Genomic DNA, 24,306 nt, shown 5'->3' on the forward strand with positions numbered 1-24,306 from the left:
GAAGACATACATACCTGCATCTGAGTCTTGATTTTGAGCGCGGCTTCGGTCTGGCCTACAGTCATGAGCTGCACGGCGATCTCGTTCATCTCAGCAAGGCGCACTTCGTTGGCGCGCAGGTCGTTCTGGAAGTCGTCGAACTTCTTCTGCATCACCTCCACCTGCTCCAGATCTTCGCCCACGTCTTGCACTTGAGCGTGCATCTCCTGGCAAACGAGAAATACCGTTTTAATTCCATTATATTTTGCCGACTGTATGGGACACAATGGTCCCATACGACCAGTACAATTTGCAAAACTATTAGTAACGTGATATTCATGATACAATTTTTAAGTACACGAAAAATGTACCTTGAATTTTTTTTCAACACGCATGTACTTTTTGTTCATCACACGTTAACCTTATGGTATGTATGTTTTATTGAACATATTCGCAGGAACGTATCTGAAAGTTTATCCTGTTTTTTCGCATGCGTGATAAAAACGTCGTATAAAACGCGTGTATATTTATCCATATATAAGAAGTATCAGTAGAATTTAATTTACCACACTGGTTCAACAATGTACTATGGTCTAGCTTAAGATTTTTGTTTTTTTTTTAATAAAGACTATGCTTGTCTTTAAACTCATCCTATGATTTAAACGTTTGGTTGGGAAATTCTAAGCCAGAGACGAGTTCCAGATCTCCGAAGGGTTGTATTAGAAACGAGGATTTCAACTATGTCGTGGTGAAGATCCTCGCGAAAAGTGTTTGGTTTGATTGAGATTATTTACCTTGTCCTTGATCCATGTTGCAAGTTCAGCCGCCTCTCTAACAAGTACGTACGCCTTAACGGTCTCGTTGAGTTTGTTTTGGCGTTCTCGAGCCAATCCCAGCAGGTTGTCGTATTGTCCTTCGATCTATGGAAGAATTCAAAATAAAGATGTTGCAAGGACCTATGGATAACTTTTAGTTACAAACTTTCCATTTAATTAAGGGTGAATTTTCCAACTGTGGTGTTTTGACAGTATTTGTATTGTATTCTTCAGAAGAGTTATTTGACCATTGTATGCCCTTGATGTTTGAAAATGAAAATTTTCAAATTTAGAAAGGTTTTTAATTTAATAAGTTTTGTTTAGTACCTGGTTCTGCCTGGCTGCAATAGAACTAGAGTCCGCGAGATTCTGCTGCGACGAAGACAGTCCAGCGTCGATCTTTTTAACGTAGGCGGCTGGCACAAAGCCTTGCCTGTCATTGACTTCCACCTTCCACCAATCCTGTAGACATTTGTTGCTTGAAAATAATGAATTGAACCTATATCGAATGCATAAAACCAATATTTTTCGCGATAGGAATCAGGAATTGGGAGTAAAAACACCGTTGTTTAAATCTGGTGCTTTCATTTACCACTCAATTTAGGAGACTTAAAGTAATTCGAGCACTTTCTTACCGAAAGACTACGCGACAATATCTTATTCGCAATCAGCCTATGGTTAACCGCATTACGTAATGTGACATGTAAATAGTAACCACAAAGTATCATATCGCAACAGAATTGTATATTCAACTAGCTGTTGCCGCGGTCTTCGTCTGGGTTTATAACAGTTTTTCATGAATTTTCTCGGACAAAATTAGCTATCTTATTATTTGTCTTCTCAACTAAGTCCATGCCAAAAATTAAGTCGATGGGTTGCTTTGTTAGGGCGTAAAGTAAAGACGAATAAACAAATATACTAGCATTTACAATATTAGTATGGATAATTTCGGTCTCAAATAAGCAAATTACTTTTATGACTTCTATAACCATACTTTCATACAAATAGACGTCCATGGCCTTCTAGGGTTCTATTCCAACAACTGGGAAAAGTTTGTGTGATGAACAATAAATGTTTTTCATTGTCTGAGTGTTTATCTGTATATTAAAAGTTTTTTTTTTTTTTTTTTAATATTCATAAAACTATTCATCTTAGTACCCATAACTAAACTTACGCTTACTTTGGGTCTAGATGGCGATATGTGTATTGTCGTAATATATTTATTATTTTTAAGATTTAAAAAAATATGTCCTTGTTGCCCGCGACTTTATCCGGGTTTTTTTCATTTCTATTTTTAAATGCCGCGGAAAACATTTATCGACGAAAAAGAATCCAATGTCGATCTCCAGAATTAATGCCTAGCCAAATTTTGTGTTTTGCTGGTAAGTTGTACATAGGTGACAAAGTTATTGTTGAAATTTCAAAGAATAGTCAAATTTCGTCATGATGACTATTCCGACCAGTGGTTGAACCAAGAAAGGTAAAAACAAACAATTCCGTATTTATAATATTAATAGTATTGATGTGAGTGTATGGTTTTTTTGTCCTAAAACTTAGGTAGAAGACTATCTAAGTTTGAGTACCTTAGGTACTCTGTGTTTTGTTACGTTCTGAAATTTAAAAGGTACTGTCAGCTGAAGTGTGTCAAAGCACCGCATAACTATTCTTTACATTTCTTTATTATTATTAGGTATTTAAGTTCTTTTTTTTTTAATTTGTTCGCGCGTGTTACACATATTTATTAGTAAACATTTTTTTTTTTTTTTAATAAAGACTATGCTTGTCTTTAAACTCATCCTATGATTTAAACGTTTGGTTGGGAAATTCTAAACCAGAGACGAGTTCCAGATCTCCGAAGGGTTGTATTAGAAACGAGGATTTCAACTATGTCGTGGTGAAGATCCTAACCTCCACATATAAGTAAATGGGTAAATGGTACACGTATTCGATAACTTGCACAGAAAGAAAAGGATTAGGCAGTCGCCCACCACGCCAATTCTTAGACTTCACACGCCGCTGAGAACTCTCAAGCATGCTGGTTTTCTCACGATGTGATTCAACTGCATAAAACTTCTACCTGCAACTGGGCTTACAACTGCATAAAACGCGCATAGCACCGAAATTGTAGGAGTAACTATAGTACTCACCACTAGGCTATCACCGCTTATAGTTTTACATAAATGTTATATATTTTTAACTCAAAAACTATATCTACGAGGTTTAATAAATATTCAACCTCGTGGATATAGTTGCCTACAAAGTTAAACTAAAAAGTTAACAAAGTCGACATGACTCATTTACACGAGGGTTTTAAAATCCAAATTTGTTTTCCAAATGGAGCCCCGATTTGAATTTTAAAATCTCATTCCAGATTCGGAAAAGAAAAAAAAAGCGTAAATGGGTTGAAGTATAAGTTTTAAGGCGTTATTTTATTTTTAGACGAGAATGAGGAGTGAAATTGCAAGGACGCATCACGATGTAACTAAGGGAGAAGTGGAAGGAGAGATACATATTGGAGTCCGTTCGGTAGTAGTATCACGCGTGGTACCCCCAATTGTTTACTATAAGTACGTTAGCGTCTCTTACCTAAATCTACGCATGAGCGACTCTATCTTATTTTATCGTTTTTATATCTCCACTCCCGTAGGATTGGAGCTATATGCAAATTTGCGTTGCGCTTTGTTTTACTAATAATATTTAGGTAGATTTGAGTACAAGAGAATATTAATGTTTGAAACATGTGAAATAATTCACAAACGCGCAAGACGCTACTATGTATTCGACGGCTGTAGATCCGAATAAAATTATGCAAATAAGGGGATTAGATCACCAAGAATATGTATCAAGTAAGGATGGAGAGCGATACGGAAAACTCAAAGATAACAACTGTTGGAGATAAAGTAGTTATTTATGATTAGATATAACTTGAACTTACATGAATTAAAGGTTTCCCTTTCCTCCTCAATAAAAACAGATCCTCCAAAAATATCACGCACAGCCAACTTAAAACTATCATCATTATAACATACATACACACATTGAATATCACAATTTTATCACAGAACGAATTTTAAAGTTTCATTTCAATAACATTTACTTAAGTATATTTTAAATACGCTTATTTATATTTCATTATCAGATCTTAAAAATCATATTTCCCTCACTTGCTATTTATGTTTCACACATTTTTGGTTTATTAAAACCATCGTTCATTTTTTTAATTCCCTTCCGTATCAGATAACGTGATTACTTAAAATTAAAATTGTTGCAGATATTTTTAAATCATATTCGATGATTACGTAAAAAGCAGGCGGTTTGAACCAGACGCGTAGTGAAACTGCGATTGAAACTTATTGTGTTGAGTTAACTGTGCCACGATGTAGTAAGTATACAGTTCTGAAACGTTAATATTACATAGATGTCTATTTGCGCTTTCGGATTGGAAATGCCGCGAACAGTTTTTAATGGAATATGATTATGGGCATTCTTCAATTTAAATGAAAACTATACTTTTATCATATTCTATGAAAAAATAATCGAATTATTATCCATATTTATTGAAAAATTATACGTTATTAAACAATAACAATTTCAACTCCTCCAGTAGGATTGAATCAAATTAATATTGGGGATTTCCTTACGAATTCAATTCCGAACAATTATTTTTGATTATTTGCGCCACTGTCAAACAATTCGCATTTCGACTAATAATGAAACAAGCTTTGTTTGTGGGTCCTCAACCAAAGCATTGCTACAAAAGGTTTGTTACTCAACTGTACACTTGTTGTACGGTGCTAATACGTCATTTTGTTGAGTTTATAAAAGCGTAGTGTTTATTATTAATAATCCTTTAATTGTTTGATATTGATGAGATTTCATACGATTGTTTGTCTTATTTGTTTTTATTATAAATCGTCTGCGATTTAGAAGAACGCGATCATGCTTTTATTTAAACTTAGTATCAAACTAATCAAATAACTTTGGCCTTCATAGCGAAAAAATGTAATATTTTATCACTATCAGATAACCTTAGCCTTTTCAAGGCTGAATTATAAAAAAAAAGTAGTCCCCTTGACTAAGTTCATGGACATGGTTGATAACTTAAATGGGTACTGTTAGTTGTACTGTACCAAAAGTGTTTGTATTAAGATTATTTTTACATATAAAAATGCTTGGGTGTAAACAATTGCTCTAACCAGGTTGCTTCTTAAATATTTTCTAATGACAACGTGAGATGGTGATAACAAAAAGAACACCCGGCTAAGTTTGTTGTGGGCTTCTTCTTAGACCAGGGCGCGATTGGAACCCTCGTAGCTTTAGTTTTAAGTTTACGATTGTAGTTATCGCCATCACTACTCACTGCTATGTACACATTTTGTATATAATAACGCATTAAAAGTGCCATCTATGTGCCTATTTGAATAAAGAAATATTTGACTTGACTTGAAAAAAATTATATATGGAACTCTTGAAAGCTGATTACTCAAATTATTCGTCATGCAAAGACATTCATATAAATGCCACATGAATACAAAATAATTTATCGTCGTGACACTGTAAATTAGGTGATTTGAATAAATTCAGCATAGACAAACTTCTTATGCTGTCGATAGAAGTTCTTAATATATCGTGCTTATGATAATTATGCCACTTGTGATTAACAAGTTCTTTGAAAAACCTGTTAAAATCACAATATTACTACTAGTATGTCGTGTATGGTCGTAATTAACACTACCAACCTTGAACCGGGAGTTAAGATCTGTTTATTTAATAATTTTTTAGTAATCCAGTATCTTTGGATAATTTAACAATACATTGGTTATGGGTTTAACTTAATACTAAAATAAGGTCAGAATATATAGGTGGAAAATCTTAATTGTGACGATTAAATAGTTTAACAGATATGAATAAGAAAAAAAAATTAACGGTGCAATACAAAATAAATAGAATAGTTGGTAAGTTTAGATATTTACAATAGCGTGTCAGCCTTTTAAATTTACGTGAGTTTGACATTATTAAACACAACTAAGGTCGAGATGATTATGTGACAGTGGATGTCACTGCGTATTTTTGTTAGCAACTTTGCACGGTTATATTTCTCGTATTGGATTCCAGGTAAAAAGGCGCGGGAAAAAGTTCTTCCTTTCAATACTTTAGTACACTTAACATTGGCTAATCTATGTAAATTTAGAAAAAAATGTAGTTTAAAATTAAATAACTAATTTTCAATGTTTCTTTCAAGTGTAGGTTGATGTACTTTAAAAAATAATTATTTATTTATTTATTTATACCTTGTTGTTCGAGTTGAGCAGGGTGAGAACATCGCCGCGCTTCATGGACACCTCACGTGGGGATTTCTCCGCATAGTCGTAAAGGGCGACCACACACTCTTTGCCCGACACGTCCACCACTGGCGACTCTTGTTGCTGGACGGATAGAACAAACATGGTGTTCAAAATGGTAGAGGAAAGCGAGGGTCAACTCATCGACTCGTTGTCGGATCGAGATTCCGATATCTCCTTTTGATACCTTAAAATCAACTTGGCTCAGTCATGGTAATTTTTATCCATATTCGCTGGTGTCCAAGGGAGAAGGGCGACGGTTACGAATCGTTAAGACTCTAGGACTTAAAACAACTGGTAACCGAATTACGAAATACTGTTGAAGTGTGCATAATAAAAATAAATATATTTCATAACGAATCACCCAGTAAAAATATTAATTTAAAAGAGTCATATTTATTTTTCCATACAAAAATTGCTTATTTATATCAACCCTATTGAAGATACAAGAGCGAAACGCGCATAGTACCTACGCTACGCGACACGTACTTAATAAAGTGACAGGAGTCACTTGATTTTAATTTTGCATGTGATGTTAGGGCTGAATTTTATTTCTGACCGTAAAAACTATGGCTATTTCTGACCGTAAAACTATGGTTTACTCAAAAACTATGAGAGTTTCGGTTTCACAGATAAGTCTCAGAAACAGTAAATAATGTACCTCTCAAGCCTGTGAAGTAATATTTCAGTTTTCATTTCACGTTGTATACATATCGCGCCGAGAAAACGTAATTCAAATAATGAATTTAAAAACAAAAGTGTAAACTTACGCGACAAGAGTTGGCCTGTTCCCGCAAAGCCTTGATGGTGTTACCAAAGGCCTCGAGATCAGACAACAGGGCCTCGTGCTTCTTCAATAAGGCCTCAGAGGAGTCCTCATCCTTGCCGTAGTCCTGAGTGTTTGCCATGGGTTCTTTCTCGCGCATCCACGATTCCGCCTCGTTGGCATCAGCGAAGTATTGCTGCGCTTGAAGGGAGTCCTCTAAATCTTGTTTGCGCTGTTAAATCAAAAATAAACCATAGTTGCATAAATAAAATAACAGTTAATTAACTAGAAAGTGCCGAGTGCTGCTTAATAAGACTGTATGACATTATTTAATAAAGAAATTGGGGATAAATAAAACTACTTTATCATGTAGTTTAAAAAATTAGTTAATAATTTTCTCTTTTTAAAGTTTTCTTCAAGTGTAGGTAAAACACTTTAATAAAAACAGAATGGATACTGTTTTATTGTAAACAAAACCAAAAAAAAAAAAAAAAAAATGCAAATACAAAAGCAAGATAAGAATGAAGGTATAATAAATAAAAAAAAAAAAAACAGTCTGGTACCTGGAGAGCTTTTTCTTGCAGCTGGGTCCAGGTAGAGTGCAGTGCGTGTAGGCGGGCGGCGATATCCGCGGCGGCGAAGTGGCCCGCGTCCCGCAGAGCGGCGCCGGCCGCGCGGACCGCCTCCACGCGGGCTTCGTGTTGAGCCATTTCACCCATTACGGCTTGATGCTTCTTCATCAGGTTCTGTACGCCGATGAGGTCCCGACCTGGTACGATCAGAATTTTGCATTTATAGATGACTAGCTGTTGCCCGCGACTTCGCCTGCGTTTGGTTTTGTTTTTTGATGTGGCATTAAATTCAATTGTAGTTCTAAAAAAATTCAAGTATTCAGTATCGCTAAGCCTTAAATGAGAGTTTTGCTGCTGTCCGCTGAGGAGTTCCAACAACAGTTAGGGCGAAATTAATCACATATTATAACCTATATAGTACAAAAATAATTATTTAAATCGGTTATAATTTGTCCGAGTTATGGTGTAAAATCGTCAAACACTTTCATCCCCTCTCCCAAAGGAACCGAGCTTAACGTCGGAATAAAAAGTATCCTATATTACTTCTAACACTTCCAAGAATATGTGTACTAAGTTTCATGAGGATCGGTTAAGTAGTTTTTGCGTGAAAGCGTAACAAACAAAGTTACATTGACATTTATAATTAGTAGGGAAGTAGGAGTATTAGTTGGAGAACTTTCGGGGAAGTACTACCACAATGATAATTTCTGCCGCTAAGCAGCATTGTTGCAATGCCGTGTTCCGGTCTGAAGGATGTGGTTGCCGCTGCATTACCCGCATACGAGGGTTAACACCTGCGCCTCAGGTTGAAGGATACAGGACGGCACGTTGCACATCGTGCTGCTTGCATGCCCTGCTGTTGCCGTTTATTGGCAATGGTTTCCCACTAACTATCAGGGGGGCCATATGCTTGGTCCATCAATTATAACTATATAAAGACGATAGCCGAGAAGGCGGATTTATTTTGATGAACTCTGAGTGAACTCACAAATATAGCGATTTGGATTTTATCATATACATTATAGTTATATTATTAAATTTTACATAACATGCTGCATTGTCGTATTAGGATAACTTTTACCTGTAATGACAAAAATGTAAGATGGTAATAAATAAATAAATAAAAGAAATCCTGAAAATAGCTCAGATGACTGAGATGATCCCATGCCGTAGAGATAATGTAAAGCATGTCCCGGGTATCAATAGTTCTAACAATATTGTTAAAGCCCACCAACCCGCATTAGTAGTTATAATTTCAGATTGATTAATTTCAAAACATTCTAAATTTAAATTTTGATTTATTTCAAGTCTGCCTAATTCATATGCACTGTTTGCAGTTATTCTACCTTGGGTTCAGAAGACAGATTTTACCGAGACAAAGTTAAATAAATGAGTAAAAATAAGGTACAGGGTCTGCGTAAGGTACAGGGATCATTTGTGGGATTGAGTATACGCTTTTATAATATGATTCCTAAGGTGATTTTGGACCTGCCAATGCACAAGTTTAAAGAATTTTTTAATGACAAGGTTGCTTGGAAGCATCCGGCTCCGCTTTCAGCTCTCACAAGATAGAAAAATGAATGTTAAAATGCAAAATGTAAATTGTTGATGTTGGAAAAGAGCAACTGCTGAGTTTCTTGCCGGCTTCTTCTCGGTAGAATCTGCCTTCCGAACCGGTGGTAGAATCACTACAAACAGACAGACTTGACGTTTCAAAAGTGCTTATATTAGGCCTACTTGAAATAAATGAATTTTGAATTTGAATTTGAATTTGCAGTTGACAGTAATTTTTTACCTGTAATGTGAACTGTACCATAAAATGAGGAAAATGGAAAGTTTAAGGGCTAGCAACATTCCAGGGGTGTGAAGTTTTGGGACTGAATGCATGCATGCAATAATCGCTGAATTCTTTATGTTCTTTATAAAGGAAACGGAAACGATTACATACTAATTTGGGCCCAAACTGTTACAAGATGAAATTGATGTGAACTAATAGGTTGACTCCTATCAGTCCCTTGCTGAAAATTCTGAAAGTTTTGACAATCTGAGAGTTTTAGTAAAAATAAGTTTATGTTACAATCTTTAACTAATAGCTTTGAATAAGTATTTTTTTTCTTAATCCGTATGGTATTATTATGATTGTTTAATATTTATCTATTTCACCGACTTGTAGACGTAAGAAACGCATCCTTATAACGGCCGGACCATAAGTTTTCATGGTGTAAGTTTCGGTCGATCGCATCCAAGGGCTAAATTTTTAACAAATAATATTTATTTACCTCTATTGGTAGAAGCGATGATGGGTTCCTTCTCGCGGATCCACGCGGCCTCGTCGTCGAGGTCGCGGAACAGTTGCTGCGCTTGCAGAGAGTCGAGTAGCCTGCGCTTGCGCACCGCCATTGGCTTATCAAGGGCTGCGTAGCGAGCAACCAGGGCATCCTAAAAAATAATAGCATATTAATATTCCACTGGCTTTGCTGCACAGATCTTCATCTATCTCTACCTATCTGCTTCTCCGTTTGCCTCTACGGAATGTCGGTGTCCCGCCTTTGATCCCTCCACAATAAGTGTTGTATAATATTCTGAGTGGAGTTAATTTCGGGAACACAAATACATATTTTTTGTATTGCAGTTGTATTAATATATTTAGGTACTAGGAAGCGGTGATAGCGCATTGGGTAGGAGCTCGCTTTCACTTTCAAAAGGCCGAGTTCGAATCCCAGCACGCACCTCTAACTTTTCTTAGTTACGTGCGTTTTAAGTAATTAAAATATCACTCGCTTCAACGGTGAAGGAAAACATCGTAAGGAAACCTGCATGCCTGAGAATTCTATATAATGTTCTCAAAGTTGTGGAGTCCACCAATCCGCACTGGGCCAGCGTGGCCTTAACTCCTTCTCATTGTGGGCGGAGACCCGGAGGAGAATCACGAAGCTGTTCAGAGCTTCGTTATGAGCTGCCTTAGTGTTGTACACCGGTACGGTGTAGTATCTTAATAAATTTATTTAGTAATATATTATCTTTAGTAACTTCGTTTTTAATAAGCATTTAAACGAACTAGTTAGTCAAGCTCATTAGTAGTCGAAGGTGGACTGCCTCGTGGTCGCAGTGCGTCATAACAAATGATCAACGGTCGATCGCGGGGTTCTGGGCTAGATTCCCCAGTCGGGCTTCAAAAATTGTTAGGTGAACGTTATCTGTCAAAAAAGCTACTATTTCTTCACTTGCAGCTTACTTCTTAACACTGCATGCTAGGATTCGAACTCGGCCCTCCAATAGTGAAGTCGAAGTGCTAACCACTGGGCTATCAGCACCAACGAATAGTCATCGAAGATGATTGCACATACCCTCTTGGCCTTGATATTGTCTGCGTCGAAGTGTCCTCGCTCAATAAACTGTTCGGCCGTTTCGCGCAGTGCGTCGATGCGTTCCGCGTGCGAGCTAACATCCGCCTCTAGTAGAGCGTGCTTCTTTTGGAGGTTCTGCACGCTTGTCAAGTCCTGGTGGAAATAAATGGTAACATTATACTAACTTTTTTTTGAACCAGTTATTTAACTAGAATTTCTATTAGCTTTAGGCCAGAAGATATTTGGAATTAAGTTCTAATAATAAAAAAAAAAAAAAAAAAAAATCTTTTTTTATTCCAAAAGACAATAATGTAAACAGGTAACCAAAGCTTAACAATAAAATAAGCTAAAGACCCTAATAACTAAACTGAGTATAAACCAAGGAAATGAGGGATTTTAGAGTAACTCCAGAGCGTAGCGAGATTTTTGCACCTAAAATCCTAAATGTAGCGAGGGTTTAGGGGCGTCCATAACGAAGGCAGTTTCAGCCGAGTGGAACTATCTCAGTTTGTCAGAAATCACAACTTATACTTAATTTTATTCATATTTATTAAGAAGGTTGATTGGCGCAATGGGCAGCGACCATGCTTTCCGAGTCCAAGGCCGTGGGTTCGATTCCCACAACTGGTGGGAAATGCTTGTGTGATGAACATGAATGTTTTTCAGTGTCTTGGTGTTTATCTTCAATTATAAGTATTTATTCATTAAAATATTCATCAGTCATCTTAGTACTCATAACACAAGTTATGCTTACTTTGGAACTAGATAGCGATGTGTCTTTCGTAGTATATTTATTTATTTACTTTTTATTACTATTATTAATTGTATTTACTTGTTCAAGAAGGTTTCTTTGAAAAATTTACAAGCGGTAATCATCTATTAATTCATTCATGTTAACATAGTTTAAAAACGCTTCATTATCTGTAGATAAGAAAAGTGTTATTTTTAGAAGTTGATCTAGTTAAACCACTATAAAGAACGATTATTAAGGTTGCTTCTTTGGTTTATTGGTGAGTTTGACGACTGCAGATAATAGACCATGAATATATAGTATTGAGTTTTTCCTATCATACTATGTGAGTGAGGGAATAGAAAGTGCATCTGTCTTTGGGCACCATAACATCAAACATTCACCTTGCCTTTAATAATTGTTCAATTATTAATTGTAAAGTCAACATCTCCTGAGGATGCTCCGGTTCCGGAGTTAAACCGTAGAGTAGTGCTTTACGTGTACATTGCCGAAGATCTGTTTGGTGTGGAGTATAAGGATAGAAGAAATTATAAATAACACCATACAGATTCTCTTGATTTTCGCGGACTATAGAAAATTAAGCTTAATTTTCATAATATATCGTGGATTTCTGCAAAGTAACGCCTGCTTCTATGTAAGAATCACCTTGCCGTAATCCTCGCTGAGCAGTTGTCCTTCAACTTCAGACAGCCACAGCTCAATGTCCTCGGAAGCGCGGTTGAATTGCTGTTGCGCGGCCGCCTCTTGCAGTTTGCTTCCCTTCAGCTCCGATGCTTGCACCAGCCTCTCCCAGAGGGATCCCAGTTCGTCCACGCGAGACTCGATTTGAGCTGTGTAAAATATTATATACATTTTAATTATAGTTTAACTAGCGTACCCAGCCCGCTTCGCAGGGCTAGATTTGGCTCTATTTTATTTAAACAATAAACTTACATAATTAAATTTTTATTTTAAGTCTCATAATATATTAAATCATATATTTCTCTGCTTATTAATTCTCTTCTATTCTCTTCTCGAGCGGGTGAAGATCATTATCTACACCCATGTACACCCAACAATAGAATATCATCATAGTAAATAAAAGCTGTATTTGACAGTTTGACAGTTCAAAAATAGGAGTGCTCCGATCGTCACCAAACAACGGAGATTCCCTGAAAGTTTCATTGAAATCGGTCCAGCCGTTTCGGAGCCTATACGGAACATACCCACACACTTTCTCTCTTATATATATATATAGATAAGCTAATTGGTAGCGCAGTTGGGTAGGAGCTCGACTTCACCTTCCGGGGGCCGAGTTCGAATCCCAGCACGCACCTCTAACTTGTCTAAATTATGTGCGTTTTTAATTAAAATAAATAATTAATAAATATACTACCAAAATACACACATCGCCATTTCGCCCCAAAGTTAGCGTAGCTTGTGTTATGGGTACTCAGATGACTGATGAATATTTTTATGAATGATATACATAAACACTTAGAATATAAATATAAACACCCAGACACTGAAAAACCTTTATGCAAAAAAAAAATTAAAAATATTACTTCTTTTTGTGGAACTATTTATGTGTTTAAATAAATCGCGAGGAAACCGGCATGCCTGAGAGACCTACATAATGTTTTCACTAAACAACACTTAAACCAGGTGCCTAACGATTTGGGTGGTTGCATAAAGAAAAAAACGTTTCACTAACTTCATGATGACTGATGATGTTAGGCACCACCTAAATTTACGAAACCGGACGGTTACCAAAACACCATGTTTAGGGCACTCGTAAGCTAACACTGGGCAGATTGAAAGGACATTTTTTTTCAAATATCTGTACGAAAAATGAAAAATATGCACACAAAAATATCACACGCGGTGGCAAGAATCATAGACAAGTTAGGGTATATAAGTTCCAAGGTGCAATATGTTACTCTAAAAAGTATTTATCATTATGATCAAGTACAAAGACACCGAAAAATGGTACATCTTGTATCTCCTTTTTATTATCAAGTATTTAATTTATATTATATAAATAAAATATTTGAAAATATAAAAGGATTGCTGTTCGCTCATGAGTCAAGGTTTTTTTCATAAGGATAAAGAGGTTTGTGTGGTGATTGTTCTCGCATTATTTCTGTTTATTAATCATTTATTGTAGACTTCAGCTTCAGTTAATTACACTTTCATACTTCATTATTCGCGACTAGGGAGTAACCCAGTTTTTATTCTGATGGAAGTAACGCTTACGTCAGACGTCTGTGTACTTTCCTCTATTTAATAATCATAATTTGGATTGGTCGTAAGTATATATCATATACTCCACGACTTCTTGACTTATACGCCAGCTAGTGGCAAATATCATAATTGATCCGTTTGAAAATTTCCAATATTTTCAAACGGATCAATTGTGAATAGCAAAGTATAAATTGTATAATATAAATTGAACAGTTTTAAAAAAAAATATTTTAAATTACAATTATAAAATCTGAAAGTGACATTAATGAATTTTAAATAGAATATAAAATTAAATGGCCGAGTCCCATAAACATTTTACTCTTTCATCAATAAATAGTAATAAAAGTTTTACTTCAATCTCGCGTAAAGGTTACACGCAAACGCGTATAAAAAAAATATTCATACGCATTTCCTTGAATAGAGAAGTAAGAAAACAAAAAAGAAAGTAGGCAAATTTTGTTATTTCGAACCCTATATCAATAGGCATCAATAGGTTAAAGATTACCAAAGAAACCAAAATAATATTAGAATGTCGGTGAGCAAGACCACTTACGTCTAGCAAAATGCTCCTGTTCAAGCAGCTTAGAGCCGAGAGCGTTGATCTCGTCGACGCGCGGTTTATTCGCCTGCAGCTCTTGCTCGAAGTTGCCATGCTTCTGCACTTTGCCATTCAAGTTCGTGGGGTCCAAGTAAGAGTCGTCAGTGGCGAACTTCAGCTTCTCGTTGATCCAACCTAAGAACGGGGTAAAGGTTATGAAAGTCATCATTTCCTTAATTTTAAATGATTTGAGTGAATTGCTGTAACTTCATATCTTAATATTAATTTACTGTAAGATGGTGATAACAAAAAAAATTACCCGGCTAATTTTGTTGTGGGATTTTGTTAGACCACGGCGTGTTTGGAACCACCCTCGTAGCTTTAGGTTTAAATTGGCGAACGAAGTTATCACCATCCCCTCTTACAAATATGTAAACATATATGTATGAACGTTTCATAAGTGCCTGTGATAGAACTACATAAATAAAGAAATTTTAAATTTGAATATGAATTTTTCCGGTACTTTAACCTGTTCATTCATGTGGGTAAAATATCGGTTTTAATATATCGTTCTTTTCCAACGAAAACGAAATAACCTATTAGGTTATTTCGATTTCAGTTTAAATGAAAACCGAAATAATACTTCCGAGGCTTTAGAGGTAAATTATTTACCGTCTCTGAGACTGATCTGTGAAACTGAGACGCTCATAGTTTTTGAGAAAACCTTTATAACCAGTTTTAACTGAAAGGAATCAGATACAGCCCAGAAGCCGTCACTTTATTAGGTACGCGTCGCGTAGCTTAGGTACTATGCACGTGCCGGTCCTTTATCTTCAATAGGGTTGTCATAAGTAAACACTTAAAATGCTTTAAACTTTTTGTATGGAAAAATAAATATGCTTCTTTTGATTTAACATTTTACAGGGTGATTGAAATGAAATGAAATATACTTATGCACCCAGAATGTCGTAATTAAGTTACACGTTGTATAAATATTCGTTTTGGTTAGCTAAATAAATATTCGTTACTTCAAAACCAGGTTCGAAGCCTGGTTTGTTCTTGCACACTTGTAAGAAAATTACACAGCTTTTTCGCAATACAATAATAATAATTATAGTTTTAATGCTACAAGTGTTCCACGAAGACGATAAACGCGGTAGGTGCTTTTATAAACTTTGAAGACGCATACAGCTTTAAAAATTTATTTATACACTACAGAACATACTCTTTTAACAGTTTTGTTTGCTATTTTATCCAGCGCTATGTAACGAGATTTCAGTAAAATATTTAGAATGTTAAAAAATATGACTTTTTTCTTTGGTATTATAAATGTTAGATGTATGCGCGCCTACATTCTCCAAAACGTAACTCTGTTCTGTTCTCTTGTGCTTACCTTTGGTCTCGTCACAGTCACGTTCAAACTGCTGATATTTGTAAGCGTCTTCCAAAAGGGCGCGGCGTTGGCTTGACTTCTCTAGGAGAGCTGCGCGACGTTCGAGAAGCTAGAAATTATATAAATATATCAATTATTCTCTCCCTATTAATGTCTTCTATGATATTTTTGTTATTACATCTACAAATTCACAGAATTAAGAACATACAGAAACCGTGTACACGAATAATATTGAAGCATCAAAAGTCACTGCACTTTAGAATGGTTTCTCGAACAAATGGTTAGTCACTTCATACCATTTAGCAGTTAAAAGTAATTATTTCACCTCTAATGCTTCAATCGTTTACCATAAAATGAGAAAATGCGAAAAAGTTTGAGAGCAACATTCCGCGGGTGAAAAGTGAGTCTAGCGCGGGGCGTTTTCACTGTTTTGGATACAATAATGTGATAGCGAACGCAGGAAAAATAAATTATTGTATAAGCCACATTCCACAGCGTTATTTGGGAATAGTATTTTCATTATGGCGCCTAAAATATACAACAAATTGCCAGCGTCACTAGCCAACAGAAACATAAATCTTGTAGATTTTAAAGATAAGATAAAAAAATTACTTATTGGGAAATGTTATTATACCATCCAAGAATATTTAACAGACACAATATTATAGGTTTGACATTTACAGTGATTATAATTTGACATGAATAATAATATTTGTACTTTTGATTTTATTCTTATTTTAATAATAGCACTCTTAAATTTTATTCTTATTTTAATAATATCGATTGATTTAAGATAGTATTATTATTGTATAATTGTAGTACGATTATATATATTTTTTGCATGCCATCTAAGGCGGATTGTTTGTCCCTATGTTTTGTGTACCTACTAACAATGTAATACCAATCTGCAAATAAACGATTTGATTTGATTTTGATTGATTTGAATAATGTTGCAGTGTTAATTGGCGCAGTTTGCAGCGACCCTGCTTTCTGAGCCCAAGGCCGTGGGTTCGATTCCCACTACTGGAAAATGTTTGTGTGATGAGCATGAATTCATCGGGAATCTTAGTACCCATAACACAAGTTATGCTTACTTTGGGGCTAGATAGCGATGTGTGTATTGTCGTAGTATATATAATACATTATTATTATTTTATTTCTTTATTTTTGCATACAATAATGGCTGTAGGTTCTTAATTAAATGTAAAAATTATTTTAACTTACCATCTCTCTGCGCTGTGCAACATCATCTGCGGCATAATGTTGTCCTTCGATAAGTTTCGTAGCAAACTCGTCTAAAGCCTTGATCTTTTCCTCTTGGGCGGCCAGAGACTTCTCGAAATCTTCGTGTTTCTTTAGCAACGCTTCAACTGAGTCTAGAGAGTCACCTACATCCTCGTTGGCAAGGAAAGCCTGTTAAAAATCATAGATTTATTATACATATATGTGTATTACATATACATATATGTAATACACATATACGTATTAACATGTCAGCTTGAAAATATATTCCAGGATAACTTTACAAATTTAAACCATTGTCCCAACTGAGTAATTCAAAATAAACTTGAGAAATTTTTAAGATAATTCTTATTTTGTATATTTTATAAAAAACAACGTCTTAAGTTCTTGTTACGCAATTAATTTTGTTCTTTAATTTACACAGACTTAAGTATGGCTATAGGATTTACAGTATGTAGTTACCTACTTTCTACTACAGGTTCCTACTTGGATAATATGTGAATGTTCAAAATTATTGCCCGATGGTTGCCTTATAGTCTCATTTGAATCGGAGTTCTAACAAACTTATACCATTGTCACATCGTAAGTGACATATTTACTTATGAGACATAGTGAGACATTTATTTTTGGTTATGATTATTTTCAAACTCTGATGTTGCCACAATGGCCACCTTTAAGATTTCTTTATATCAATGTATTTTACGATCAGCAAATTCATGCTGTAATTGTCAAACATACAGTACAAGTTGAGACGGCCGATTGGCGTAGTGGGCAGCGACCCTACGTTCTGAGTTCAAGGCCGGAGTTCAATTCTCACAACTGGAAAATGCTTTTCAGTGTCTGAATTCTTATATGAATCTATATTATAAGTATTTATTAACATTATTCATCAGTCATCTCATAGTATCCATAACACAAGCTAAGCGTACTTTGGGACTAGATGGCAATATTTGTATTGTATTAGTATAAAAAAATAGTTTTTCAATAAGATTATTTGTTAAACCGTGTATGTTGTTGGTGTAAATGAATAATTAAAAAAAAATATATTTACACCAACGTTAAATTTCCTTATTTTTCACAAAACTAAAAGCGCACTCACCTCTTGCTTGTGCATCCAGGCGTCGGCTTGTTCCGTGTCGCGGTAGAACAACTGCAGGTCCATGCACTGTAGGTAGAGCACGCGGCGCTGCTCCCACAGTGCGTGCAGGGCCGCGCGGTCGCGGTGCAATGTGTCCAGCGCCGACTGGACCTCCGCCGAGCCGCGGTGTCCCCCCTCGACCAACGCCTGTCCGCTGACCACGCATGCGTTCATCACGTCTTCGCGCGCGTCCATTTCACCCTGAAAACGAGTTTATATAAAATTAGTTGGAATGACAAGAAAAAGTGTTTGCGTGTAACCTCTACGCGCGATTGCTGTAAAACTTTTATAATGAAAGAAAGAGTAAAATGTTCCTTGGACTACGCCATTTTATTTAATACTAGCTGTCCCGGCGAACTTCGTAGCGCAAATTTTTTTTTTTTTTATAACGTTATATTTTAGTACTTATTATCCTATTCCGGTCTAAGAGGAATCCAAAAAATCAAATATCATAAAAATTGCTCCAGCTGTTCTTGAGTTATAAATGGTGTAACTAACACAACTTTCTTTTCTACTATTTAATTTTATAATATTTATTTAAAATTCATTAATGTCACTTTCACATTTTATAAATATTTTCATTTGATAAATATAATAATTGAAAGTAGAAAATTGAAGGTATGATCAGCACAAGCAATATAACCTTGTCTTTGAATATTATAGAATGTCGCAATCGTCAGAAAATTTATTAATATTTTATTTATTGCAAAAATTAATAAATAAACAAGTATATTTAGAGATTTTCAAAAAACTTTGCATTTGTTGAATTTTTACTCATTTTCTTTCCAATATTTCCCAGCGACAAAAATAAAAGATGGGCTAAAAGCCCGGCAGCGATTTCACTATCTTGACATATAGTCTGTAGTATTACCTTATGCTCCTGGTGTCGTTCGAGCAGAGCCTCCGCCCCGGGCACGTCTTTTGCGAGGTCGTCGGCCGCGATGAGCGCGCGAATGTCGCTCATCCAGGAGATCAGGTCGCGGTAATCAGCCAGGAAACGGTGCAACGCGTAAGACGACTCCAGCTCGGTGCGGCGTTCCTGTGAAAGAAACAGTTGCATAAATAGACAGTTGGGTGAAATTGTTGTACGAGACGACTAAAAACTCTTTTATTATCGTCCTTTTTAGTGTAAAGTATGTTTTAACAAAATTTTAAAAAAAAGCATTAAAAGTATTTCTCAACGCTTTGAAAATAAACTCAACACTAAAAATGTAACAAAAAGATTACATTAATAGACAAGAAAGAAAAATATAACAGATTTGTGTACAATAGTTTTATGTTACGTGAATTAAAAAAATATCTACAATTTACGTGTAAATCTTACCTGAGCTTTCTGCACAAGTCTCTGCCATGCCTGCGTGATCTCGTCCCGCTTGGAGTGGATGGCGGGCGCGTGGTCGGCGTGGATGGCTGCCAGGCGCGCGGCCTCTCCGTCGAGGGTAGCCACCTTGTCTTCCAGGGCAGCTAGGTCACGCTCAACGCCCTCGTGTTTACGCTGCGTGAAGACAATAATATTATTATAGGACTAGAGGACCCGGCACTTAATAGCCTGCAGCAATAAGGCCACCTTCGCATGCCTACAATTTTTATTTTTTATGTTACAACTTTATTTCATGTATATTCTGAATTGTGATTCTTTTTAATATATATTTCCTTTTTTTTTTTTTTTTATAACGAGGAGGCATTGATTGATGCATACACAAAACAAACAAAAAAAATTATCATTTGTTTTTTACTTCCCACAGATACATTTTACGGATGCCTATCCGGGACAAAAGTATATTTTGTCCCTCCAGGATGCTGCATGCTATTGAGATCAATGCAGGCTTTGAGGTTTTTTTTTTATATATTTGTCGGAGATTAAAATTAAAGTGATTATTATTTAGAACGCCATCTGTTATAAAATAGTTGTGCTACACAAAATTGTGAAGCGCCGTCTATGTGCGAACTCAGGTATTGTTCGTTCTAGTTTATTCAATCGCTCAATTGACTTCGACATTCAAATTAAATCACTCACATCACTTGCACATTCGAGGTCAATCGTTCGGTTGAGTTTGACATTCAAATTAGGGTTGGTGTGGCGGGGGTTGACGATTTGTTTAGAGTAGGGCTGGTGCCCGGTGGACAGTTGTTGTTGAGAGCTTAGTGGAGCATGGTCTCTAGTCACACCGCCGCGCCAAACCCATCGTTCGCTACATAGTGCTATTTACAAAGTGTTTAAAAGTGATATCTGTGTGAACTACAGTGTGTTAATTATTATTCGAAGTGTAAATATTGTGTGCAATAAATCATGTGATTAGCTTCTCGCGTTTATTTGCCCGAGTACCCATAACTATGCAATCGGATCAAGAAGAAGAACTCGCCCACGATAATGAGGTGCCACCTCGGCCTTCGTTATATTTATGCTGTGGAATAAAAATAAATAAAGCCTTTATCTCTCGCTGTGAAATGCCAGCGTGCAGAATTATCTCTAGCCCATGTAACGCCCGAATGCAATTATTACCCTAGGGTCCTCCAGCAAGCGTCTGTAAACGTTATGTCAATGTTAAGAAAAAAAGACTTTCATCATTCGATCAGCTGATCGATTATTATGTATGGAGAGTCTATTGAAAGGGGCGAGTGCACACACTGCGCCATAGGTAAAGACGCCTATCAACGCCAACATGAATAAAGTTTTTTGGAATTAGAATATTATGATATTAAATTCAAGTACGTACCTGCAGCGTCTGAACGGTGGCGAGGTCGCGGCCATAATCATCGGAGCCCAGTACGACGTCCTTTTCGGAGATCCAGGCGATGGTCTCGTCAGCATCGCGGTTGAACCGCTGGATCTCGTGCGCGCCGAACAGGCGTTCCTGGCGCATCAACGCCATCTGGCGAAGACGCTGCCACGCTTCGTTGAGCTCCTGCCAAAGTTGTCACGATTAGTGGTAGTGCAAACCAGCGTTGATTTTTGGGTTCAACCTACATGGTGTTAGAGTGTTCTTAGCTATGTTTGATGAAAATCTGTCGAAGATGGCCGCCTCCACAAAATGGCACATATTTTTTCGCAACTCCTTCAAATTCTTAAAGGGTAAGGGACTAACGAAACCACTGAAAAATAGGGTTATTGTTGGTTTCTAGTTCTAAAGCGGTCCAGATGGTAGAAATATAACAACAGGGGAATCAATCGAAACCAGCAAATTTTTAAAGTTATCTACGAGAAAAATGTTTTGGAACTTCTAGTCTAGCTAGCTAGGCTAGGGTATCAAAGTTAACATATCCAAAAATCAACCCCTACAAAATAAGATCAAGTTGGCCCGAAAGAGGCGGTTAAAATTCATAGTGTTATTGTTGGTCGTAGATATCATATAATTAGAAAGGATGCCCGATTCTATACAACTGACACTTACGTCTTTTCTCTTAACGATGGTCTCTCGCTCGGGATGTCCCTCGAGCACGAGTCTCTCAGCCAGCTGGTTAACTTCGGTGACGCGGTATTCCTGGGCCGCCATGTCCTTTTGGAATTCATCGAACTTGCGCTGCAGTACTTCAACGTGTTCCAGGTCTGAGCCGAACTCGTCGGCGCATACGAATGTTTCCTGTTAAACAAAAGCAATTTTAATAACGATCGCGATATGGTTAATGCGCGTTATTTACTAGGTGTGTTCGAGCGGAGTAGTTAGGACTTCGGTTTCACTTTCGGGGCGCCGGATCGATTCCCACCAAGCTCCTCTAACTTTTCTAAGCTATAATAAGAAATAATGTTCAAAGATGCATAAGTAAAAACATTAAATCAAAAGAAGCATATTAATTTTTCCATACAAACAGATTCAAAACATTATAAGTGTTTACTTATGACAATCCTATTGAAGATAAAAGACACACATGCATAGTACCTACGCTATAAAGTGACAGGACTCACTTGATTTTAATTTTGCATGTGATGTTAGGGCTGTATCTGATTTCCTTTATTGAAAGTTATGGCAGTGGTTTTCTCAAAACCTATTAGGTTTTCGGTTCAGATGATTTTCAGAGACAGTACACAATGTACCACTAAAGTCTGTGAAGAATTATTGAGGTTTTCATTTACACATTGTATATAATGCTCTGTATGAATAAATAACTGTACCTTATCATGAATCCAGAACATAACTTCGTCGCAGTGGCGCAGGAACTGTACCAGCACCAACGCCTGCTGTAACTTCATGCCCTTCTCTGCGAGTCTCGAGAGGAGCAACTCCCACAGTCTGTGTAATTCGTCCAGCCTCTTCCGGATGGTCTCAGAGGCGAAGTGGCCGGCCGAGATCATCTCGCTGCCGGTGTTGTCCAGTACCACGATCGCGTTGGAGTGCGCCGCAACTTCGGCCTCGAAGGCTTGGTGCTTTTGTATCTTTGCCTGATTTCAACAAACATAACATATCAGTTAATACCTTCAATATGAATAGGCATGATGACTAATTAAGAATAACTGCACTATGATGTTTGGAGGTATATACTATATCCAAAAATTGCAATATATTTAAAGAAATGATTTCCTGCGAAAACGCTCGCCGGGTGTCATGGCCGTACTCGTGACGTCAGCAGCAAATTAGAGATTCAGAAAGAATTCAATAAAAATTAATTCTGATATATATATTGATAGATTCTGATTCTGATATATATCTGATAGATATATATATATATATTTCTGATATTATTGATAACAAATAACTTGGCAACTGATGAAAATAGTTGATACACGCAGATTTTCGAAAATCAAGAGGCACAAAACTATGATTATGTAAAAGTGACATCATCATTTTAAATTCGGCGTTTCAACTGTCATGGCGAATCGGTAGATTTTGCAATTATATTTATTGAAAATAACTACCAATCTCACTTCGAATATAATAAATAAAAATACGTTTGTCATTTACTGTCATCACGCCTATTGTGGATCTGTATTTTTTAATACTTTACGCAAACGTGGCGACGCTTTCGAGTATCGAAACACTATAAAGTCAAAGGAAAATAGACTTAAGCTTGCTCATTTTTGAATTGCAAATTCTGTCATCTTATTTATAGAATAGAAACTGATCTTCGATTAAGAGTGCACAGGTCTTGTACTCAGGATAAGGGCAGTAGTAAATAGTGATTTCAAATAAGTTGTAGTTTAAGTAAGTTTTAAGTAAAAATTTAGTTATTTTATTGGTGTAATATTTTTTACAGACACTATAAAAGTTATGTTTTTAAATTATTTGAGCTATTTTGACTGACTCTTGAGAACGGGAGTCGGGAATGCAATTGCAGTTATTTTATGTTTTCCTTTTTAAAGAAATGAGAAGGGACTTAATAAACACAAAATTAAGGTAAATTGTATCACCTTGCTTAGTCCATGTGAATGAATATGAGCATATTTTTATGTAGATTAAGATATACTAACATTCGTTTTAAATATGTTAATGAGCCTCAGTTGGTCAAAAAAGTATTTTATTCGTCACAGTTTCTTAGCGTCACAGTGTACTGAGAGTACCTGTGCTGTGTTGGTGGCGTCTATTCAAAAAAGGTCAAACTACTGGTAGAATGCCACTGTGTCAGGATTTGAATCTTTTTAGTTTTTTTTACAAATCACATAACAGTCTCCTAATATTTGGTCTGATCATACCTGCAGGTTAGTGGGATCTTTGTAGCTCTCATCACTGGCTGCCTGGAGCTTCTCCTGGATCCAGGATTCGAGTTCGTCAGCGTCGCGCTTGAAGTACTGGAAGCGACGGGAGTCCTCGAGCTTCTCGCGCTTAGCACGCGCCTCTTGCTTGAAGTCCTCATAGCGGTTAAGCACCTGTAATAAACATGACGAATTACTTATATGCAATTGTATTGAATTGCATCCCTACTAATATTATAAATGCACAAGTGTGTTTGGACTGAGCAACAATTCAACATGATTTTTTTATAGATAATACAGACGACACATTATAGATAATAATCAGAACCGATGGGATAATGTGCTCTCAAAGGCATTTTTACGCCGGGCTGATATTGCGAATTTTTGGCCATAAAAATCAAATATATCCATCACGATCCTTTGTAGAGACAGTAATTGCATAACAAGTACAAAAAAAACCCGGCTAAATAAGGGTACCGTACCATTATCTATATAACGTGTAAATGAAAACCGAAATAATACTTCACAGGCTTTAGAGGTTCATTATGTACTGTCTCTGAGACTTATCTGTGAA

The 24,306-nt window shown here is 36.4% G+C and overlaps 1 protein-coding gene across 4 annotated transcripts in view; it reads right to left on the minus strand.

The window, feature by feature from the left end:
* The window catches only part of LOC120637668 (spectrin alpha chain), a 58,648-nt gene that overhangs the window by 29,929 nt on the left and 4,413 nt on the right, over window positions 1-24,306 (minus strand). For all 4 annotated transcript variants that reach the window (XM_039909604.1, XM_039909603.1, XM_039909602.1 and 1 more), the window contains 19 exons: window positions 23,733-23,906; window positions 22,218-22,484; window positions 21,499-21,687; window positions 20,824-21,012; window positions 19,431-19,601; window positions 18,978-19,145; window positions 18,068-18,307; window positions 16,951-17,139; window positions 15,727-15,835; window positions 14,349-14,528; window positions 12,218-12,402; window positions 10,822-10,974; window positions 9,754-9,913; window positions 7,466-7,671; window positions 6,907-7,134; window positions 6,086-6,220; window positions 1,122-1,256; window positions 774-899; window positions 15-206 (listed from right to left, as the gene is read on the minus strand). In XM_039909604.1, coding sequence (XP_039765538.1) covers window positions 15-206; window positions 774-899; window positions 1,122-1,256; window positions 6,086-6,220; window positions 6,907-7,134; window positions 7,466-7,671; window positions 9,754-9,913; window positions 10,822-10,974; window positions 12,218-12,402; window positions 14,349-14,528; window positions 15,727-15,835; window positions 16,951-17,139; window positions 18,068-18,307; window positions 18,978-19,145; window positions 19,431-19,601; window positions 20,824-21,012; window positions 21,499-21,687; window positions 22,218-22,484; window positions 23,733-23,906 — 3,396 coding nt within the window. The remainder of the gene's footprint in view (window positions 1-14; window positions 207-773; window positions 900-1,121; window positions 1,257-6,085; window positions 6,221-6,906; window positions 7,135-7,465; window positions 7,672-9,753; window positions 9,914-10,821; window positions 10,975-12,217; window positions 12,403-14,348; window positions 14,529-15,726; window positions 15,836-16,950; window positions 17,140-18,067; window positions 18,308-18,977; window positions 19,146-19,430; window positions 19,602-20,823; window positions 21,013-21,498; window positions 21,688-22,217; window positions 22,485-23,732; window positions 23,907-24,306) is intronic.

The sequence above is a fragment of the Pararge aegeria genome, chromosome 4, assembly GCF_905163445.1.
Source record: "Pararge aegeria chromosome 4, ilParAegt1.1, whole genome shotgun sequence".
NCBI lineage: Eukaryota > Metazoa > Arthropoda > Insecta > Lepidoptera > Nymphalidae > Pararge > Pararge aegeria.